Source organism: Oryza glaberrima, chromosome 1, assembly GCF_000147395.1.
Source record: "Oryza glaberrima chromosome 1, OglaRS2, whole genome shotgun sequence".
Classification (NCBI taxonomy): Eukaryota; Viridiplantae; Streptophyta; class Magnoliopsida; order Poales; family Poaceae; genus Oryza; species Oryza glaberrima.
In genome coordinates this window covers 33,970,187-33,990,197 of record NC_068326.1, presented here as the reverse complement: position 1 = coordinate 33,990,197, position 20,011 = coordinate 33,970,187, and the positions used below count along the sequence as shown (strand labels likewise).

The following is a 20,011-nucleotide window of genomic DNA, read 5'->3' as shown; positions in this document are numbered from 1 at the left end:
TCGTGTAATTAAATGGTTTCTGTGTAGTATCTGTGTTAGTGCGCTACCTTGACCACGTGAAAACAATGTGATCGAGTAAAACCACTAGTCCATGTGCATGCATGTTTACCAGAGTCTCATCATGTATACGCCCGGGCAGTATGTTAGCAAAATGAAAAAGGAAATGGCTTAATATATATACTTACGCCGTATGCATAACACTCACGCATGATCGATGTACAGTAATCCTCCATGCTGTATCTACTGCCTCGTCATGGGTCTGAACATGTACCGACGACGACGATGGGTCGGGGGAATGTCAAAAAGGGGAAGCGCGCGTTGGCAAAGGTATCGTGAACTCGCGATCGGTCGATCGAGCAACAGGCGGCCGGGGCCGGGGGAAGGTGACCGGTGGTCCGGTGCAACGCATATGCCTCCCCTCGCGTTAATTCTTTCCTGCCTCGCGCATATATACCGTACGTGCTACATGGGGAGAATATAAGGGCCTGTTTAGTTGCGGTGAAATAAAACTTTTTTGGTGTCACATCGGGTGTTTGACCGGATATCAAAAGGGGTTTTCGGACACAAATGAAAAAAACTAATTTCATAACTCGCCTGGAAACCGCGAGACGAATCTTTTGAGCCTAATTAAACCGTCATTAGCACATGTGGGTTAATGTAACACTTATGGCTAATCATGAACTAATTAGACTCAAAAGATTCGTCTCGTGATTTTAATGTAGATTGTTCAATTAGATTTTTTTATCTATATTTAATATGCTCCACACATATGTGAAAAGATTCGATGTGATGTTTTTGCGAAAAGTTTTTGGGACTAAACAGAGCCTTAAGAAGAACCCGCTGCGCACCACCAAAGTGGTACAGTGATCAATCGATTTAACCCATTAAGCATTATTAACCCACCACGAGCGCTTGTCGGTTAAATAATCGGCCGCCCATGAATGATCCCCATTTTGGCCGCCCGGCCGACCGCGCGCCGGCCAATCGGACCAAGGAAATCACGCGTGCACGTGGCACCAGCAGCCACAGCGGCGCGAGATGCGGGTACGATATACGTACGCATGCGTGACCGCGCGACGACTGATGGGAACGCGTAGTAACGTACAGTGCGGCTGGGGCTAATTTTAGCTAGCTAGCTCTGACGTGCGGTTCACTTGTTTGTTTGCGATTGTGTCCCGCAAGCGATATGTATAGTGCTCGATCGAGCGAATTGATTAAGGCCAGGTGTACACGAGATCCTAGCTACAAGTAGTAATTTGGATTTTGGATTTTAATCATGCGTAGCAAATTAGGGACGAAATCTCTCTCTCGACAGCGCATGCAGCAGAGCAGCAGCAGTTATACAAGGATGCATGTTCACATGGACAAACGCGGTTTACCGTACGTTGCATGTACACGTGTTGGATCTGATCAACGTCATGGTCACACGTAGGAAACGAATAACCGATCGGTGCTATATATACGTGCAGCAGCGGGGCCATATATACGTGCACGATGTGCACTGACATATGCATGTGTGAATATGTGATCAGATTTCGTGCGTACTGCTAGTTGCATATTTCATCTCGTTCACGGTCACCGAGTCTCAGGGGATCATGATTATAGACGCCGGATGAGAACGACTTTAACCAGAAGACTATTGAGACAAGGGCCAAAAGCGAGTAGGGGTCTCGTTTTGTTTCACACATTGTCAGGAGCTCTCTGCAGACATGTCCAAAATCTTTCATGCACCTTCCGATCTCCTTTTCAACATCGGCAAGTTTAAGGCCATAGTTCGATTCTCATGCATTTTCCTGTCTCTACATTCTGCTATTTGCGGCAGCAAAGCCAAATAATGCATCATGCATGCATATTTCTACCCATGCTGTACTTGCCCTGTTGCCCAACGGGACAATATATTGCTCGAACCAACTAATCACGTACAAATACCGATTAATTAACCATAATATTCATCATAATCAGCAATGTTTTATGCAAAGCAAAACCCCTCTACCTTGGGGACGATATAGGTGCAGATGCTGGTGCAATCTCAAGATGACAAGTTCATTTTTAAAACCGTTCTAATCTGCATGCTCTCGTCACAATACGTACTAGTATAAAATTCCAGACAAGATAAACTTAGCAATCCAATGAAGATTGCAGCTGCCGACCGGTAGAACCAAATTATCCTTTACAGTAAAATAATCCACAAACATAATCAGTGTTATCCTGGCTGAGTATGGTTTGGGATATAGACGTATGTGATTTCATAGCATGCCCGCGGCAGGTATGCAAGGAAATGTTGAGCAAAACAATATTAGACAATGTGCAACAATCACATCAGGCAGATTACTGAATTTGACGACCTGTTAATTTATTTTGAGCCTGCATGCGCCCATAGCTCGACCACTAGATGCACTCAGAAAAGCGGTCCTCAAAATCTCAAGAAAGGAATAAAGCTGTGTCGGTTTGACATCTAATTTGGTCCTCGTACAGCTTACCTGACGGAAATAATCTACGCCGTCCTTCTCAAAATATAAATATTTTTAGACTTTAGCATAATTTTTAAGATACTACTTTGACCAATAATATTTATAAAAGTAAGATATTTTAAATAAAAAGTTGCATGTTAGAATAGTTTGTTTAATAATAAATCTAGTGACGTCAATTTTACATGGTTGATTTTTTTTTATTTTTTTTATTAATAGCCAACGTTTAAAGTATTTGACTTGGCACTATTCTAAAAATGCTTATATTTTGGGACAAGGAGTACTTATCTGTTTTAATATATAAAAAAATTTGATTGAATGCGATATATTCTAATACTACGAATGTAGACATGCTCCACATGCTCCTTGCATTGTCTAAATTCATAGTACTGAAGATGTGTCTTATCTAACCAAAATATCTTATATTTGGGGTGGAGGGAGTAGAAGAACTGATGCCTACTTCCATCTATCCACAGTAGGTTTATCTTGCACCCTCTTATTTATCCTAAAATAAATTCATTTAGCAATCATTCAATCAAAGTTTATAAAATTAAAGAACAGTTATCTTAGAACTAAATAAAGTGAATAATTATACTAGAATATGATAAAGCGGTAGTGTATTTTAGTTGTTTTATATTTTATTAGTATGTATGAGATAAATGAAGAATAAATTTATTTTATGATATATGGAGTATATATTTCGTTTTCAGTATCAGTTGAGCTTATTACAACATCACTTTTACACAGACTTGCTAGGACCCTAGGGGTATATACACTTTGATATAAGACAGATGATACTGTCAATTTTTGCTGCATGTTCCCTCTGTCGACGAGTGATACTCGCGGACCAGAAGAATAGGGTATTAGGGTACGTTGGAATAGGGATCTACGTAGTACGACATCAAAACAGACAAAAGACAAGGATTATACTGGTTCAGGCCCCTTATCAGATAATAGCCCTAGTCCAGTTTATATGGGATTGATGATGATGAGAACAGATTACAAAGAGAGTAACCGAACAGACAATACCGATGAGATCGTAGTCGAGGGACTTGACAAGATCTCCCGGCGAGTTGGCTCCGTGGACTCCGGCTTCGTAAACTTTGGTGGGTGTGTTGGCGATGAGGTGCGATGCCTTTTGCCCCTCCCTAGGGGTCCCTTTTATACCGTGGGATACCTTGACTCTTAAGTAAAACTTGGAGATATGTAAACCGACACGATATACTATAGATTTTACCCTTTCCGAGTAGGACTTCTGCAATTCCTTAACTTCGTGGAGATATTTTCCCTAATTTGAGGCGAATTCCTAACGGTGTATACAGAAACCAACCGTATACGTGAAGGTATACCTTATCGGTATATTCCATAAGTCGTAGGATAGAGGGTATGCCTTATTCGTAACCCTGACACCCTCCATTCCAAAACAAACTAATCTTGTACTAGAATGTGATATATCTTAGTACAAAGTATAACAAATTGAAATATACTTTATATCAGATTTATTGTATTAGGATGTTGATTTATTTTGAGATAGCGCGATGGAGTACTTAACTTTCTCCTGTCAACCACCGTGTTGAAGGTAGTACTATACAGTATTCTTTCACTGATCAGTCAAAGTCTCCATTAAAAACGACAATACATAGCTGTCTGAATGCATTGGGTTATCTGTACTTTATGTAATTGACTGCAAAGGAGGTGGTTCCGAGTTCCGACCTTCCGGCGTAGTGGCGACAAACAATGGACTTCCAGTGAGCTTGCATCAGAACATAGTCACGCTGGCGAAGCACGCACAAACTCGTTCGATAGCTGCACGTACGTCTCACACTGTCAGACACACACACACACACACACACACACACACACACACACACACACACACACACACACTCTTTCAATCTTTCATGGCTCTGATTACATTCAAACAGTCAAACTCTGCCTTTGGACAAGTAGAGTTCAGGATGGACCATATTAAAAAGTTAATCAACGAAGAAAAAATCGTATGCAACTATGCATTGAACAGGAAAAATACAATAGATGACAGCAGGTCAATGGTAGTAACTGGGTGAACATATGTGTAGGAGTTCAACTTGGTTGAACCCTGTAATGTTTTTTCTCTTTCTGAGAATTTTCGGTTGCCGTCTACTCTTCTGAGTTATGGGTGGTAAATATCACAATCAGCCATTTAGCTCCCAAGTCAAATTAACCACCTACCACAAAATAACCACTACTGGTATACACTCGAAACAGCACCTTAACTGGTTGACACTGTGAGTCTGTGACATTTGTCTGTCTCTTTCATTCTCTGAATAATAAAATAAGCTCGGCGTCCATGGCATCATGACATGCTCAGCTCAGTTGCTACGAGTCACTAGTCACACTGCTGGCTCTAAGGTTGGGTTCTAGACTTATTGATTTTGTCTCTGTACTCACTGATTCTGGTTTACCGGTTGTTGGAGGGAGGCTGTAATTCTACACTCGGACCTTTACTGGGCTGTGTTGTCATCGTTTCAATAGGCTGAATCTTCACCGGACTCTTTTTAGGAACTGAAGCCCATCTTCATACTACTCCAATAGTCCAATCTGCTCAGCTGCGGAGTTCAGACTTCAGACTACAGCCATAAACTGGCAATCTGTACCTGACATACGCACTCCAATGTCACAGCAGTACTAGCAGCAACAAAGCGTGATGCACCACGAAGCCGGCAAGGACTGGTGGAAGGCTGGGAGCATCAGTGAGCTCCAAAACATGACTAGGCTGTCAAATCACTTTATTAGGATACACCGATTAGTGGCAGAAGTTGCAAAAGTTCCTTGTCAGGCAAGCGATAAGCAGCTTTTAGGTACTGATTCGAGTATTCTTTTAATGCTAACTGCAGTAGCACGGGCGCGTCCTTTAAATCAATCCTGGTAATAGTAGTAGGTTCATGCTGTAAAACTAGACATAGGCTGTGTTCGCTATGGGTTGTTCCCAACTTGAAACAGTAGCACGGAAAATAGAGCGATCTATTAGCACGTGATTAATTAAGTATTAGCTATTTTTTTTTAAAAATGGATTAATTTGATTTTTTTTAAGCAACTTTCATATAGAAACTTTTTACAAAAAGACTCACCGTTTAGCAGTTTGAAAAACGTGCGTGCAGAAAACGTGGAATATGGGTTGGGAAAATGGACGTCCGTACACAGCCATATGCGTGGTCGTCGTTCCAAGTTTCAACCAAAGTACATAGTGGTAAAGAACAGGTAATAGGACCATCTATCTACTCAGACCCCAGTACATAGTGGTAATATTACTCATTTACTCTATTGATTGTACTGTAGTAACAGCTAACAAGTGGTCTCACATGTGGGCTATACATGTACTACTTGCATCTCAAATGCTCACCATGGAGCTGGAAGAAACTCAATATGACATGAATCAAAGTCTCAAAGGGTGTCTACTGTGGCGTGCCTAATCTAGGTGTAGGCATGTAACAAGTTGAGGCATGCAATCAAACACATATTTCATACTGAGATCAAAACACAAGATTCAGATTGTAATGTATATAGGCAAATCCTCCTACTCCTTTCGAATGGTTATATGAAAAGGAAACTTTCAAGTGATATTTGTCGAAAATTAAGCAATACAAGCAAAGAGCATCCGGATCATCCTGACCAAGTGCAACCATTAACAATTTAGCATATGATTCATCGAAATGGATAGCCATTTCAAAGTAGGAGTATACTATATCAGGATCATTTTGTGTATGGATCCCGAGTTCATAAAAGAACCTCCCCATTTCAAGAGAGTAGCCCCTCAGTATCAGTACACGCTAGCACTTCGATCACTATAATAGGGACGATTATTTGAGTCAATCACTAGGCGGGATCGGAAAGATACAAACAGAAGAGTCCTTAAGACAAGGAGAAATGTCAAAAGTGATATAAAGTTGTTATAATTTGTAGTACTTAGTACTTTTAGTTTAAAATAAGCTCCAGCACACTCAATATCATGCCGGGAGTTTCCTTAAACTTAATAAACCACCGCGTGATGTATAGCGGATCAGCAGATGTGTATTCCCTCTGTTCTATAAAAAAAAAACAATCTAATACCGGATGTGACACATTCTAATACAACGAATCTGGATCTAGAATATGTTATATCTGTACTAAATTCGAAAATCAACCTAGTACCGGATGTGACACATTCTAGTACAACGAATCTGAATTTAGAATATATTACATCCAATACTAAATTCGTTTTTTTCATGACGGAGGGAGTAACACGGTGGACCAAATCATCAATCGCTTACTCCGTATTTCACACATTGATCTGGATTAAATAACAACGGTGAAGTGGTTACTCCCATAATGTATCCTCATCATGATGTGTGAAGGTACATGAGGTGCGGAACTGGCGCATCCACGAACATGGTGGATTCACTTCAAAGAAACAAGGAGAATATTGTTGTCAGATCAAATCATGGCCGGCCATGAGATCGTTTAGTTACAGTGGGAAAACATCGAGTATACTAGGGGGTTTTTGGGAATTAGGGACTAAACTTTAGTCCCTCTCACAAAAGTATAAGTCCCTTCCTAGAGACTTACAGTATGTTTTTGAGAGAGGGGCTAAAGTTTAGCCCCTCTCTCCCAAACATCCCCTAGAAAGTACACAAATACAAATCCTCTAGATTCACTGTTAAGTTTGTAGTGTTGCTCCCTGAAATATCAAAGCATCTTTTTCTCAGCACAGGTAATACATTAAAGTCATAGTAGTGCGTTCACCGCAAAGAATTTATAAAAATGAAATGAACATAGTACTACAAAACATAGGAGTGGCAACTGGCAACACATACATGCACAAACCAACCTAGTGCAAAGCTTCGAGCCTTCGGTTAGCAATCGGATTAGAGAGGTAGAAGAAGTGCATTGGCAGGGAAGGACTTGCACAAGTTATTTTCCGAGGTGAAATGAGCAGTCAAATTGGAATTTGGAAGGTACACAGATGACACAATGCAAAGCTAAAGTTGTATTTGCCATTTGGGAAACATGGAGAGCAAAGTTGCAGCAAGGCTGTATAGAAGATGTACAATTGATTCTTCATGAAATTACGAAGAAAGATCAGTCTAAATTACAGTTACAATGCCAAAAGCGGAAGAAATCGTCCTCGTATGCTAATGGAGGGATCCTAATGCTTAGTACACACCTCCAATCCCACCATCATATCAAAATTTCGCTACCTTCGTCTATCAATCTAATCACAAAAAATAACCCACCTTACGAAGCAACATTTTACACTGAGCCACTAATACAACACAATCCTCCACTGGAAAAAAAGTGGCATAACGTCGAGCACCTTGCGCGCACGCGCTCTAATGGTAGAACACGACAGGCGGGACGGCGATACCGGCGTCGTTGAGGAAGGGGACTACCTCCGGCCGGTCGGCGAGGTCGCGGTAGAAGGCGTACTCCGCCTTGTAGTCGTGGAGGTCCAGCTCCGCCTTCTGGTTGCTGTGGTAATGGTGCTTCGCGTCGGCCGCCTTCCCGAACCCGAACACGCTCACCCTGTCGCACACTCCCACGGCGACCATGATGGCCTGCATCCCCGACGAGTAGTGGAACATGGCCGCGTCGCGCGTGCTGCTCCACTCCTCGGCCGCGCGCCCCGTCTCGGCGACGAAGCGGCGGAGCGAGTAGTACTTGACGATGCGCGCGCAGAGGACGTCGAGGCGTGGATCGGTGACGGAGATGGATGCGGCGTGGAGGGAGCGGGAGGAGGCGTTGCAGGAGGCGACGTCGAGGAAGTGCGCGGCCTGGCAGATGTAGAGCAGGATGGGGACGCCGTCGCCGTAGGGGTGGCAGAAGCAGTTGGGACGGCGGGCGCAGAGATGGAGGACGTTGCTGTTGATGAAGGAGAGGTTGGTCTTGGCGCCGACGTTGGCGGCGAAGCCGGAGATGCGGGCGTTGTTGAGGCGGAAGACGGCGGCGTGGGAGTCGATGAGGGCGCCGTGGCTGGCGCCGAGGAGGATGCCGCTGTTGCCCACGACGGCGCAGGAGGGGATGCGGCCGGGGAGGGAGAGGAGGGAAGGGAGATTGCGGAGGACGCCGGGGTCGTGCCGGCGGAGGCGGTGCCAGGAGCGGAGCGCGCGGCGGAGGGATGGGTCGAGGAGGAGCTCCTGGCGCGGGAGCGGGTGGAGGAGGGGGTCGTGGTCGTGATCCGGGTGGTGGCCGCGCCGGTAGACGGGGAACTGGTGGTGGCGGAGGTGAAGGTGGAGCCTGTCGCCCCGGAGGCGCCACGCGCGGGCGCGCGCGGACGACGCCGGGAGGCGGCCCTCGAGGAGGTCGTCCACGTCGCGGCGCAGCGGCGCCTCCGATGGATCGGCCGCGGCAAGGCGGAGGAGCGTGGCGTTGAGGCGCGCGGGATCAAGCGGCGGCAGCGGCGCGAGCACGGGAGCCGGGCCCACCGACCTGCGCAACACGGAGGGGAACGAGGCCGCGGCGCACAGCACGACGAAGAGGAGCACCGCGAACGGGCGCCGCAGCGGCCGCTTCATCGCCGCCGCCGCCGCCGCAGCATCCGCCGCCGCGGGCTAAGTGGGTCGGGGCCGCCGCATGGGGGGCGGCGCATCAGGGAGAGAGACACAGGGAGGGTTGTGTTCCGTTCCGTGCCGTGCGAGCTGAGCTCCGAGTGCCGCGCGGTGTGGGGCGACGAGTTTTTTATTGGACGCGATGCGTTCCGGTTCGCGAGGTGGTACTAAAATAGGGAGCGTGATATGTTTGCAGTTTGCGGTTGGTTGGACCTTGGGTTCGGGGGAACGGGGGATCCAATGTGCTCTGGTTGGGTTCGTGCATTGGAGGGAGTATATAATGATTCTCTGCAGGGAACAGGGCTGCGGGCGTGGGTCCCACAACAAGCCTGTATGCATGACAGGTGGGGCCGTCGGTATGAGTTGCTAAGCTTGGCGTGGCCGCGTGGTGTCCAGCGTAGCGTTCGATGTGTGTGATTCATGCAGAAACGCAATGAACTCTGTACCTCGCGCTACATGACGCTTTTTATGATTGTTATACGGCCTCCTCGGAGTATTAACAACCTGCATCCAGTGTTTTACGTGTGCAAGCTACACGTTCAAAAAAACTAGTACTACTAGTAGTAGCGTATGTTTTCGGCGTGTAAGCTATGACAAAAACAGAGAAATTTCGTTGTGTTTTACGTGTCTGTATAGTAGAATTTAAACTCGTCGCAATCGATTCATTGAATTCTTTCCAACTCAGCCAGCCTAGGCCGGTAGACTTGGGGTCAACTTTGGCCGGAACCAATCCGCCTCGGTTAATCCACGCCCTGATGTTGCCGCCCCCAGCCGTCCTGGTCTTGGTCTTGTCTTGTTCACTCGATCCCCTCAGATGGTCGAAGCCGTTTGGATTAATCCGGTTTACGTCGCTCTCCTTTGTTCCGCCGTGCAGCTCGATTTCTCGGATTATCATTGGCACGGCGGCAACGTGGAGTCGTCGCGTTTGCCGCTGGATTAATCTGTCTCTGTCCACCACTACGACAACTAGAACTCCAGTGATTATTTATTCTTTGCAGTGTGTTTCCCCCACCATAATCCTCGGCCTCGCATCTTCTAATCTAGTCGGGATCCACAATGGCAAGCACTAAGAATCTTTTTTCAAGCACTTTGATCAGCTCAGGATTGATATGGAAATCGGAACCTTCAGTTCAGTGCTCGCTCGCTCTTTAGCTGGCGTAAAGTGTTGTTGCGAATGCATTGCACGCCAAGATTAGTTTCAGCTGGGTGATCATGAGATCATTACTGTTGGCCTGCCGAGCAGTTGGTCGATTTTACGTGATGTCTATGACTAAAACCAAATTTGACGAGGCATGTCTGTGACCTGCGAAGCTTAGCACACGAAAATGACTGGACGAACGAACACGATACAAAAGCCAATTCTATCACACCATCATGGAAAGGAAACGATGAATGGAGACGGCTGTAGACGGTATCCAGTAAAGCTGAATGTTTCGTGGCAGAGAAAGCTCTATCTTCTGGTAGAAAGATGCATTCCATGTTGTCCTGGGGAGCAATGGGCGCGGTTATATACAGGCGTGTGGAATGGCGCTACTACCATGTTGGACACGCCATGTTGGACTCTGCCTGAACCTGAAAAAGTTGTATTTCTCCGTTTTATAAGAGATAACGCTCTTAACTTTAGAACACTCCGTTTTCTAATAGATAACACTATTAATTTTTAGACACACGTATAATTATTTATATTATTTAAAACTTTAATGCAGATGCATAAGGTACCGTAATGTTTTTTTAACTGTTCGGAGTGGCTTGTCGTCGGCTTCAGCTCTGCAGAGCCAGCAAAGCACTTTGTGTTGGTATATCTGAAAACTCAAATGGAAATGATTGAATTAGGATGTTTGCAGCTCGTAGAGACCTTTTTTATATATAAAAGTTACTCCCTTCGTTTTATAATGCAAGTCATTCTAGCATTGCCCACATTAACATCTATATAAATATGGGCAATGCTAAAATGGCTTATATTATGAAACGGAGGAAGTAGTCGATATAGCGGAACGACGACTAACCTTCTCGATCGCTTCAATCAATGATCACTCAAGACACGTCAGATAACGACACAAGAACACACAATATTTGTTAACGAGGTTTAGCCGAAGCTTACGTCCTGGGGTTTTGATTATGGGCGCTCCTCAACCCATATAACTCCTAGCCGCTACAAGTCCATGGCCACACCACCATCATCTCCATGCCTCTCTATTTAAGAGAGTTGCTAGGTTACAGAGTCCGACTCTACCTCTACCCCCTACCACCTATTACAACTTTAAGTCCAACTGTAACTAAATAGAATTATTATATTCGACATCTATTCTAACAATTTTCTTAGATCTCCCCCGTTACTTGCGAGTAATTGTCAATGGGCATGGATGATTTGAAGGATGCTGTTGATGGCAGGTTCACAGATTCTATTGTGGAGGACATCTGCTGCCAGAAGAGATGTTCACAATGCAGAGATTACTGCGGAGAGGAAATGATCTGGTAACTCGGCCAGTTTAATCAAACATTTGACAGCATATCTTAGGGGACTCAGTGGCTCAGGAAGTTAATCAGCACAGAACACCATTGGCATGCAAACCTGAAAAGGTTATGCTGCATGAAACTGACTGGACATACAACCCCTGTATGACTGCATCAAGAAATAGTGAATCACCATCTTCAGTAGATTGTCTTTGGGGTTTGACTGCTCTCTATTTGATCGGTACAGATATGATGATACTACATGTTAGCTAGCATCTCATCTAGAACAAACATCATAGCCCAAGACATACAACTTTCCTAGTTTCCTGGCATAGAGTGGAGCAATTACACATTCTAGTTTCAACGAGAAGGGAATCCATGTTAAGCACTTGTGCATTAGATAAAAAGATACTACTCCGGCAGGCAGCATCAGAGAAACTGACCGGATAGCATCAGAACGGAAAACTGCAAAGGTTTCCAACATCTTCTCTCTAAAAAAAGAAGGTAGCATGAATCATCTAGATATTTGCTACTCCAACAACATATGCATTCCAAGCATCTGCTTGATTGAAATGCTGTAATTCTTCATATTTCACATCACGGTTGGCATTATATTCTTTAGCATTTCCACTTGATTGGGTATTTGGCATCTCCCTGATCCAGACATGGATTGATTTAAATCCAGCTTCCTCCAAGCAGTCTTTGATTTCTGGTATCGACCACCTACAAAGGAGCAACATGAATTTCGAATTTGAAGGTATCCTTCCTCTTTGCACAGGACTAAGATGTCCTGATACTCCAGTGCAACTCTAAAACAAAGTTAACATGCGAGGAAGTCATGCAGGTAGTGTAGGGTGTGTTACACACAGCACTTGAAAAACAATCCCGTACATCATACTCTTCATTATGAAGAGTGCAAAGATATAGCACGTGAAAAATCTCCTCAGAGATATAGTAGATGTAGAAGTGGTTGGTATCAATATATCACAGAGGTAATAAAGTGGCATTGCCTTTGGTTGTTCCCTGTGTTATAATTTGGGAAGAAGATGTAAATGGGTAATGAACTCTCTGTTATCTTGAGTTAGGCCTAAAGGGAAAATATAGATTACAAGATTGGCCTAGAAACGGGAAATGACTACAATACCCTTGACTAATACACATGTATTCTAAACACCTTGCACATGATATTAATACCAATCTAGTTTCCCCCCTGAACCTGTAGACCGGAGGACCGGACTAAGCAAAATATTTTCAACTTTATATTTTAATAAGAATTTCTATAGTTCTTTTTGACAGTTACAACCTTGCAGGTTTTCCATAACACGATGAAGATCCACTAAGGAAACAGGAGAGCAATAATAATTATGAAATATACCATTCTCAATAGTATGTGATCAACTTACAGGCGCCAATGGTACGTGAAAGCATGCCGTAACATTTGCTTCTTTCCAGCTTGGAAGTGGAGACTGATCCTTGTTTGGTGACTTATGATATCGAACTCTTCTTGCTCCCAGAAATACTGAATGCATAGTTGTATCTTGTATGTAATAACAGTAATATAAATCTATATATAATCTCATTCTCATTCTCCAAATCGCACGCCGTTGATAATTGGACAACTCTATCTGTTGTTTATTTCAACTAGAATAAACTACACAAGGGAAAAACCTATATGACTGATAAGTGAAATGGACATCGAGTCATAAAAAGGAGGCACAAAATCTCACCATAAAGGGTAACAACATAGCATATATACTTTACAATTATTTCAGAATAGCTAGATTGAAGTTGTATAAAAGTATAGCTAACCGCTTTAGAATCTATAAAAAGGAGGCATGGTCAATAGAAAATTGTATTTCGGACTAAAACATTCTTTTATGTTGCATACTACTACTACTGCAACATCTTTATGTTGGAATAAGCAGATTCTACAAGCAGATAGTGTGAATTTTCATAAAAAAGAACGCAGTTTTTTCAGGGCATTATATGCCTACCACATTTCTATCTGGTGAGCAAGAAGATAGCATTTAGTGGATTCGTAACTAGTATAAGGGCTAATAACTAACACAACATCACTCACAGTGAAGCTGGGGAACCTCCTCTGCAGACGTAGCTTGCGTTCAGATGATGTGCCACCATACACATCCATTACAAATATACCACCTCGTTTTGACAGTGCATTGAAAGCATGCCTAAAATACAAAACCAAGTCCTTTCTCCTGTGGAGACAACAGCAACTGTAGTTGAATGCACAAATAATGTCTCTTGCCGGCAAAACCAAATCCGACATGGTTGAATTGGCTGAGCATTTTGGGCTAGCAGGATCCAACTGATCACAGATTTTACTTGCTAAAGAGTCATTATCATTGTTTACGTGCAGATCTTGCATGGCATCACAGATCTTTTGCTTGACTAGGCGAGCTACATTTGGCTGTAGAACATTTCCATGGAAAAGTAGCATTCTTGAATACCCATTGGCTCCAATCTTGCTCAGGTTGTTTTCAAGACACCACTCAAGGGACTCAAGGTCCAAATCTAAGCCAACTGCTGTACGCCTTGCATCAGTACGAAGCCACTCAGCACTGCCAACAGGAAATCAAACAATATATCATGACCAAGAAGCCAAAAACACATGCATCACACAGTCACACACTAAAGTTAACTGATCTCTTGATTGTTGAGCATCATTGATCAAAGTTCTCCAAAGAATAACCATTCAAGCATTTGGCACATTTCTTGCTAATGGAACTGCTGAAGTCTTCAACCACACATGCAATGTGTGAAAAATGACAGACATGGACTTCATCGAAAAGTTTAGTGCATTGACCTGAGGAGGGCCGTGCCACAGAAATCCTCTTGGAAGTGCAGAGGGACGCGCCCGCCGACGTACATAAGGAAGAACTTCTGCAGGTAGCTAATGTCCCCTTTTGGCGACTAAACACAGACGCATACTGTTAGCATTTCGTCGAACAGGTTCGGTGCACGGAGACTTAATTTCACCGATCTATCCCACTAGTGAAGCTAGCGAGATTACCTGGACGGAGAGCTGGTACAGGTGGAACTTGGAAGGCATGGAACCTACTTCCCGCTGCTCCTGGTCACCTCCATCCACACCCCCTTCGTGTTCGTCCTCGGCTGCTGCTTCGTCGGTGTCGTCACCGTCGGAGTCCTCGTGGTGTGGCGGTGGAGCATCATAGGCAGATGAAGGCAACTCGTCACCATCCTCGTCGCCGCCGCCGCCGCCGCCGCGGAAGCGTGAGGCACGGCGGCCTCGGCCTTGCCGGTGCGATTCCGTCTTCTTCCCGCTCTTGCCCATCGGAAATGTCTAGTGTGTTTAGCGAGCGGGGGGCGAGGGGTTTAGGAAGACCTTTTCAGAAGGGAAATTTTGCATTCAAGTCCTCCCCTTCATCTGTATTTCTGCCATCTTATCAAAGACACCCCCGCCTCGCTGAGCCGTCGAACACCATGGACGCGCCTCCGCCCGCGCAACCGGACGCCGCCGCGGCGGCGCCGGCAGCGCCGCCCACTTCGACCTCGGCTTCTGCCCCCTCATCCGCGCCACAGCCTAATCCCACCCCTTCCGCCTCCACTGCCGCGCCGCCCACCCCCGACACCACCCTTGCCCCGGCCCCCAATCCCACCCCAGCCCCCGTCCAAACCCTAGAAACCCCAGCTCCAAGCCCCGCCAGTGCGCGGCCGCCGGTGCCCCGCATGAGGCCTCCGTACACTCACCTGGCCTCGCCCATCACGATGTCCTCCTCTCCGGCCACGGGCGCGGCCTCTTCCTCCTCTGCTTCCGCTCCGGCCGCCACCTCTGCGTCCTCATCTGCCATGCCACGGGGAGGTGTAGCCCTTGGGCTACCAGCGCACCCGCGTGCGCCGCAGACGCCCGTCGGCTACACCGGGTTCGTGCCGCCGCCGACACTCGCCGCGCAGTTCGGCTCGATGCATCGGGGTCCTGACCAGCCTCCACCATCCTCTACACAGGTCTGTATCTGATGCTTAGCTCCGCACTTTTATATTCTGGTGTGATTAAGCTCTCGGTAGTATGAGGTTTTCATTTGGTCAGGAAATAACTGATCTGGATGACAGCAAGAATGACATTCTTTTAGATAATAATGACACGATATCTGATCCCATGTTAGTAAATTTCTTGAGGAAACCATGACTTAGTAGGATTATCTTGCTTGATGTCACATGCTTGTTATCTGCAGTTTTGTGGAACCCATTTTTCAATTTTAGTTATCCTTATCCAGCATGGGGGTCTGAATTTGGGATGGAGACCAACAAGTCTTCGCGAAATCTGTACCTTGGTGATTTGGCTGCTTAAATCCTACCCCCTGATGTTTTAGCTAATTTCTTTCAGCCAACAATCCCAGAAATTGTCAAATCCAGCTGACATTTGTGTGCGTAGAAGAAATGTAGATGCATCTGACAGTTCAGCTGCGTAAAACATTAAGTGGAGCTTATTGAACTCTAATATTGTTCTTCTGTGACTTACTAATTACTACTGTTCTAAACGACTATAGTTGTTAATACTTCTTCATCTTTGGTACTTATAATATTTTAGTTGGTGCTAATGAACTAATGATGATTGGTTGGTTACGGGCATGTTCAGATTGTAGCCAAAATAAACCTTTGGCAAGATGGCAATATTGCCAAAATTTTGGCAGGATTTCTTATGTATTTACCAAATTTGGCAACAAACTAAACGTAGCCAAAATTTTGGCAACTTTGCCAAAAAATGTTATGGTTGAAAATGGCATCAAAGTGAACAGGCCCTACATGCTCCATCTCCTCTCGCATAAATTTTTTTACACCAACACATTCATCCTCTCTAGAGATCATTAATTCCCAGTTCCCACGCAGCCAACTCAAATGTACATACAAAAAAAAACATATATAGTCCGAAAAGTTGTTCAATATAATCCAGTATAAAGAGAGCCAATTTCCATTGCAAAGTACATGCACGCTGTTAGTTGAAACATATTGCACCTTTTCTCTATTGTTTTGAATTCAGTGAAGATTCTTAGTAATGATTATGGTCTTCAGCCTAGGCAGCCTTCCCCTGGGATCCAAAATATTGGGACAGTTGGTTCCATTAACACATCTCAGGTGAGACCAGGAGCAATCTCTAGTCTGCCACAGCAGACAAGGCCAAATTTTCCATCTTCAACAGCACCATCTCCATCTGATAGCCAGATTGCAAGTTCACAAGTAAGAAACCTTCACTTGTAAAAAGCAAAGACTGGTCTATCTATAGGCAAATAAGCTTTCTGTTTCAGTTATATGATGTACCTAATTATGTGAATAAGATTATGTACGATATAACCTATGCTTCCTTGTACATATTTTGTCATTTTTCCTTGGCAACTGTAACTCATTTATGAGTTTACCTTGTTCTGTGAATAATGAGATCAATTGGAACTTGCACCATTGTTTTTTTTTGTATTTTTCATTCCTCAATCCAGTTACAAGGGAACACTCCTCTTATTAAACCTAACTTCATTTAACTATATTCCAACAGAAAACCCCCATCCAAGCTTTGGCAAGACCACCATCTATGGCTTCTTCCCCCTCGATGCCTTTACAGCAAACTCCGCCAAATGTATCTGCTCCACTTAGGCCCCCTCAACATAGGCCACATCCAAGACCATACCATGCTCCTGCAATTTCGCACCCACAGAATGCACTTTTAACACAGCAGCAGCAAAAACTACCACAACATCAACATTTGCAGCAACAGCAGCAGCAGCAGCAGCAACAAAAACTACAGCAACAGCAGCAGCAGCAACAACAAAAACTACAGCAGCAGCAGCAGCAGCAGCAGCAACAAAAGCTACAGCAGCAGCAGCAGCAGCAACAAAAACTGCAGCAGCAGCAACAACAAAATCAGCCACAACATTCCTCGCAGCAAAGTCAACAGACTACAACACTCAGAAACCAGCAACAAATTTCTCAGCAGCAAACTGCTCGTACCCCTGTCTCAATGGCTCAGAAGCTAGATTCTCCTGCTGTACTAAAAGCTACTAATGTGCAATCTGGAGACATGGCTTCGGTCGATGTGGATGCTGGAGGATCTGGTAATCGACTGCTTTCCAAGAGGAGTATACATGAATTAGTTGCACAGGTACACAACTTCCTGAACTGAAACCTGAAAGTATACCCTTCTTTAGTAATGAAAAAATCACAGTTAAACCATATCTAATATCCAAAGAAAACCACGCAATAGAAAACAGAAAAAAAAAGGGCACACTATCTTAACAGATTTTTTGTTTAATCTACATTGGTTAAGGACCGAGTAAAAATCTTTTCAAAATAATGTTGTTGATTCAGAAGTGCTTACGATAATTGATGATCTGTGTGAAATCTATGTTCCAGTGTACTTGAACAGGTAGAGGAAGTAGGCTGTTACCTGTAATAAGTATGTTAGATATGATAGCATATACTGTTGCTAATACTTTGTCATAAAATTTATCTGGGTCATGATTGTCTAGAGTTGTTGAGTGTAGGGGCTGCAACCATAGGGGTTCACGGATGTTATGGGTATTGTAGGTTCATAAACCCCACTGCCTGTGATGGATTTAGTTGGTTCTTTTACCAATATTTATCAGTTATGGATCATCATCACTTAAGTAGAAATAGGCATTTTATTATTTGCAAAAGTTAAGTGTCATCATAACTTTCTCATGCTGTGATCTTCCAACAGATTGATCCTTCAGAAAAGCTTGATCCTGAAGTTGAAGATGTTCTTATTGACATTGCAGAAGATTTTGTTGAATCTGTAAGCCCCTTCCCTCCACCATCATTGCTGTTCTCCAATAGTTTCTTTTTGCAAGTATGCTTATTACGGGGATGTGTTCTCTGGTTCTTCTTGTGTGAGGAAATAGTAAACACTGCCTAATGGTTGCTAGAGGCCTAGAAGCTCTGGGTCGAAGTTATGCTGTCTTTAGATATAGAAGAAAGTTGTCACCCTTTAATCATCAGCAACATGTGAATTTGTCATCCTGGTGTATCTAGGATGTCTTCTGTACCTTTTTTTTAATGATAGCTGTTTTGAGCAGGTTGCAACATTTGCTTGTTCTTTAGCAAAACATAGAAAGTCAAGCATTTTAGAAGCAAAAGATGTACTCCTCCATGCAGGTAACTTGAATATTTTTGTTCTTCTAGAATCTTTGTGGTGATGCTATCAAGTCATAGCATTTCAAATTTTCAATTGCATTTTTCATATGATTTAATTGTCATCCATTGCAGAGAGAAGCTGGAATATTACCTTGCCAGGCTTCAGTGGAGATGAAATAAAACTGTACAAGAAGCCGGTAATTCATACATTTGCATACTTATTTCTTCGCTTTTGATTGCTTGCTATGAATTCTCACAATTGTTTGTAACTGTAATAATCTTTTCCTTTACAATTTGCAGCATGTCAATGATATTCACAGGGAGAGGCTTACTCTGGTAACTGTTCTTCCCATCTTATATCTTGGAAACATATTGTTTTGATTCCCTCTATTCAAAGTAGTACAAACTGTGAATTGACAAATATCCTAATCTATTCTCAATGCTGTTTCAAAATTAACCTATTGATGGTCATTTCTCATCACCAAATACAGCGTTCTGCCGATACGTCCATTTGATTGTTGTCTTTGCTTGCGGTGTGATATGTTATTGTTTTGTCTGAACCTGTCCAGATCAAGAAGTCAATGGCCAGCGAAAGTAACGCAAAGGGCTCTGCTGCGCAAGCTGCAGCTAACCAGAAAAATCAGACACCCAAGCCACCTGCCACAGGCTCTCCATGAAAGAAATTCAATAGGATTACCCTCCAAATCCTGAGCCATCAATGCATTGTCATCATATTCGGTGTTTGGACAATATGTGCTGTAGTACATCTTCAACTAATTGGCATTGGCTTGTTGTATTATAGGACTGTACAACTGTTGGGACCGTTAGTAGGACTGCAAGATTACATGTACAAATGCTTTTTCTGAAGAGTAGATCTATTGAAATGCTAATTCAGTTATTTTGGGTTCAGCTGCAAGTTGCAACCGTTCAGCCGTGGTAATACTCAAAACTTGCAATGGCATGGTGCTCCAATTCAGGATTTCTGCTTGAGAAATTGGGAATCACATCGGGCCCCAGACGAACAGTCATTCTATAGCTGATGCCTGGCTATGGGGCAGCGGCCAACAGCTGCTCACCAGTCACTCCCTTGGAGTGGAGCGTTACTTCTGTCTGACCCTATCTTGTGTCAGCTGATCTGTCATTGGCTACTCATTGCCGTGAAACCAATAATATGTACTCTGTTCTGTCTAAGCCCAGAGAAGAAATGCCGTTTGGACTTTTGCCTAAATTTGATTCTCTACAAATAACCAATATTAGGATTCTAGCCATTTGAGTCACGTCATCAGAAATAAATATCTTCCTTGATCCGTCCTCCTCACTGCAGAACACCCATCCTGCACGTCGCTTTTGCTCTACAAATGCTGCAAGGTGACCCGCATCCTCCCTTGATTCCATCCACGAACG

At 44.1% G+C, this 20,011-nt stretch overlaps 3 protein-coding genes across 4 annotated transcripts; 1 reads left to right on the top strand and 2 right to left on the bottom strand.

Moving 5' to 3' along the window:
- Positions 1–7,522: 7,522 nt before the first annotated feature.
- LOC127773666 (sialyltransferase-like protein 1) lies at positions 7,523–9,275 on the bottom strand. The gene has a single exon (XM_052299808.1). It carries the CDS (start codon positions 8,996–8,998, stop codon positions 7,817–7,819), a length of 1,182 nt encoding a protein of 393 aa, XP_052155768.1. The 5' UTR covers positions 8,999–9,275; the 3' UTR covers positions 7,523–7,816.
- A 2,568-nt stretch (positions 9,276–11,843) lies between these two features.
- LOC127773651 (uncharacterized) lies at positions 11,844–14,875 on the bottom strand. Of its 2 annotated transcripts, none has more exons than XM_052299790.1 (5): positions 14,520–14,875; positions 14,313–14,419; positions 13,566–14,067; positions 12,889–13,022; positions 11,844–12,208 (listed from the first exon to the last, which is right to left on the bottom strand). In XM_052299790.1, the coding sequence occupies exons 1-5, from the start codon at positions 14,799–14,801 to the stop codon at positions 12,004–12,006; spliced, it is 1,230 nt and encodes a 409-aa protein (XP_052155750.1). In that variant the 5' UTR covers positions 14,802–14,875; the 3' UTR covers positions 11,844–12,003. The 2 variants fall into 2 exon arrangements, with proteins under 2 accessions (XP_052155750.1, XP_052155757.1); XM_052299797.1 differs by having other exon boundaries at positions 12,889–13,004; positions 14,520–14,870.
- Positions 14,876–14,914: 39 nt separating this feature from the next.
- Positions 14,915–19,516, top strand: LOC127773640 (transcription initiation factor TFIID subunit 12). Its single transcript, XM_052299779.1, has 8 exons — positions 14,915–15,472; positions 16,538–16,702; positions 17,013–17,615; positions 18,195–18,269; positions 18,550–18,628; positions 18,740–18,804; positions 18,908–18,943; positions 19,177–19,516. The coding sequence occupies exons 1-8, from the start codon at positions 14,951–14,953 to the stop codon at positions 19,282–19,284; spliced, it is 1,653 nt and encodes a 550-aa protein (XP_052155739.1). The 5' UTR covers positions 14,915–14,950; the 3' UTR covers positions 19,285–19,516.
- Positions 19,517–20,011: the final 495 nt, after the last annotated feature.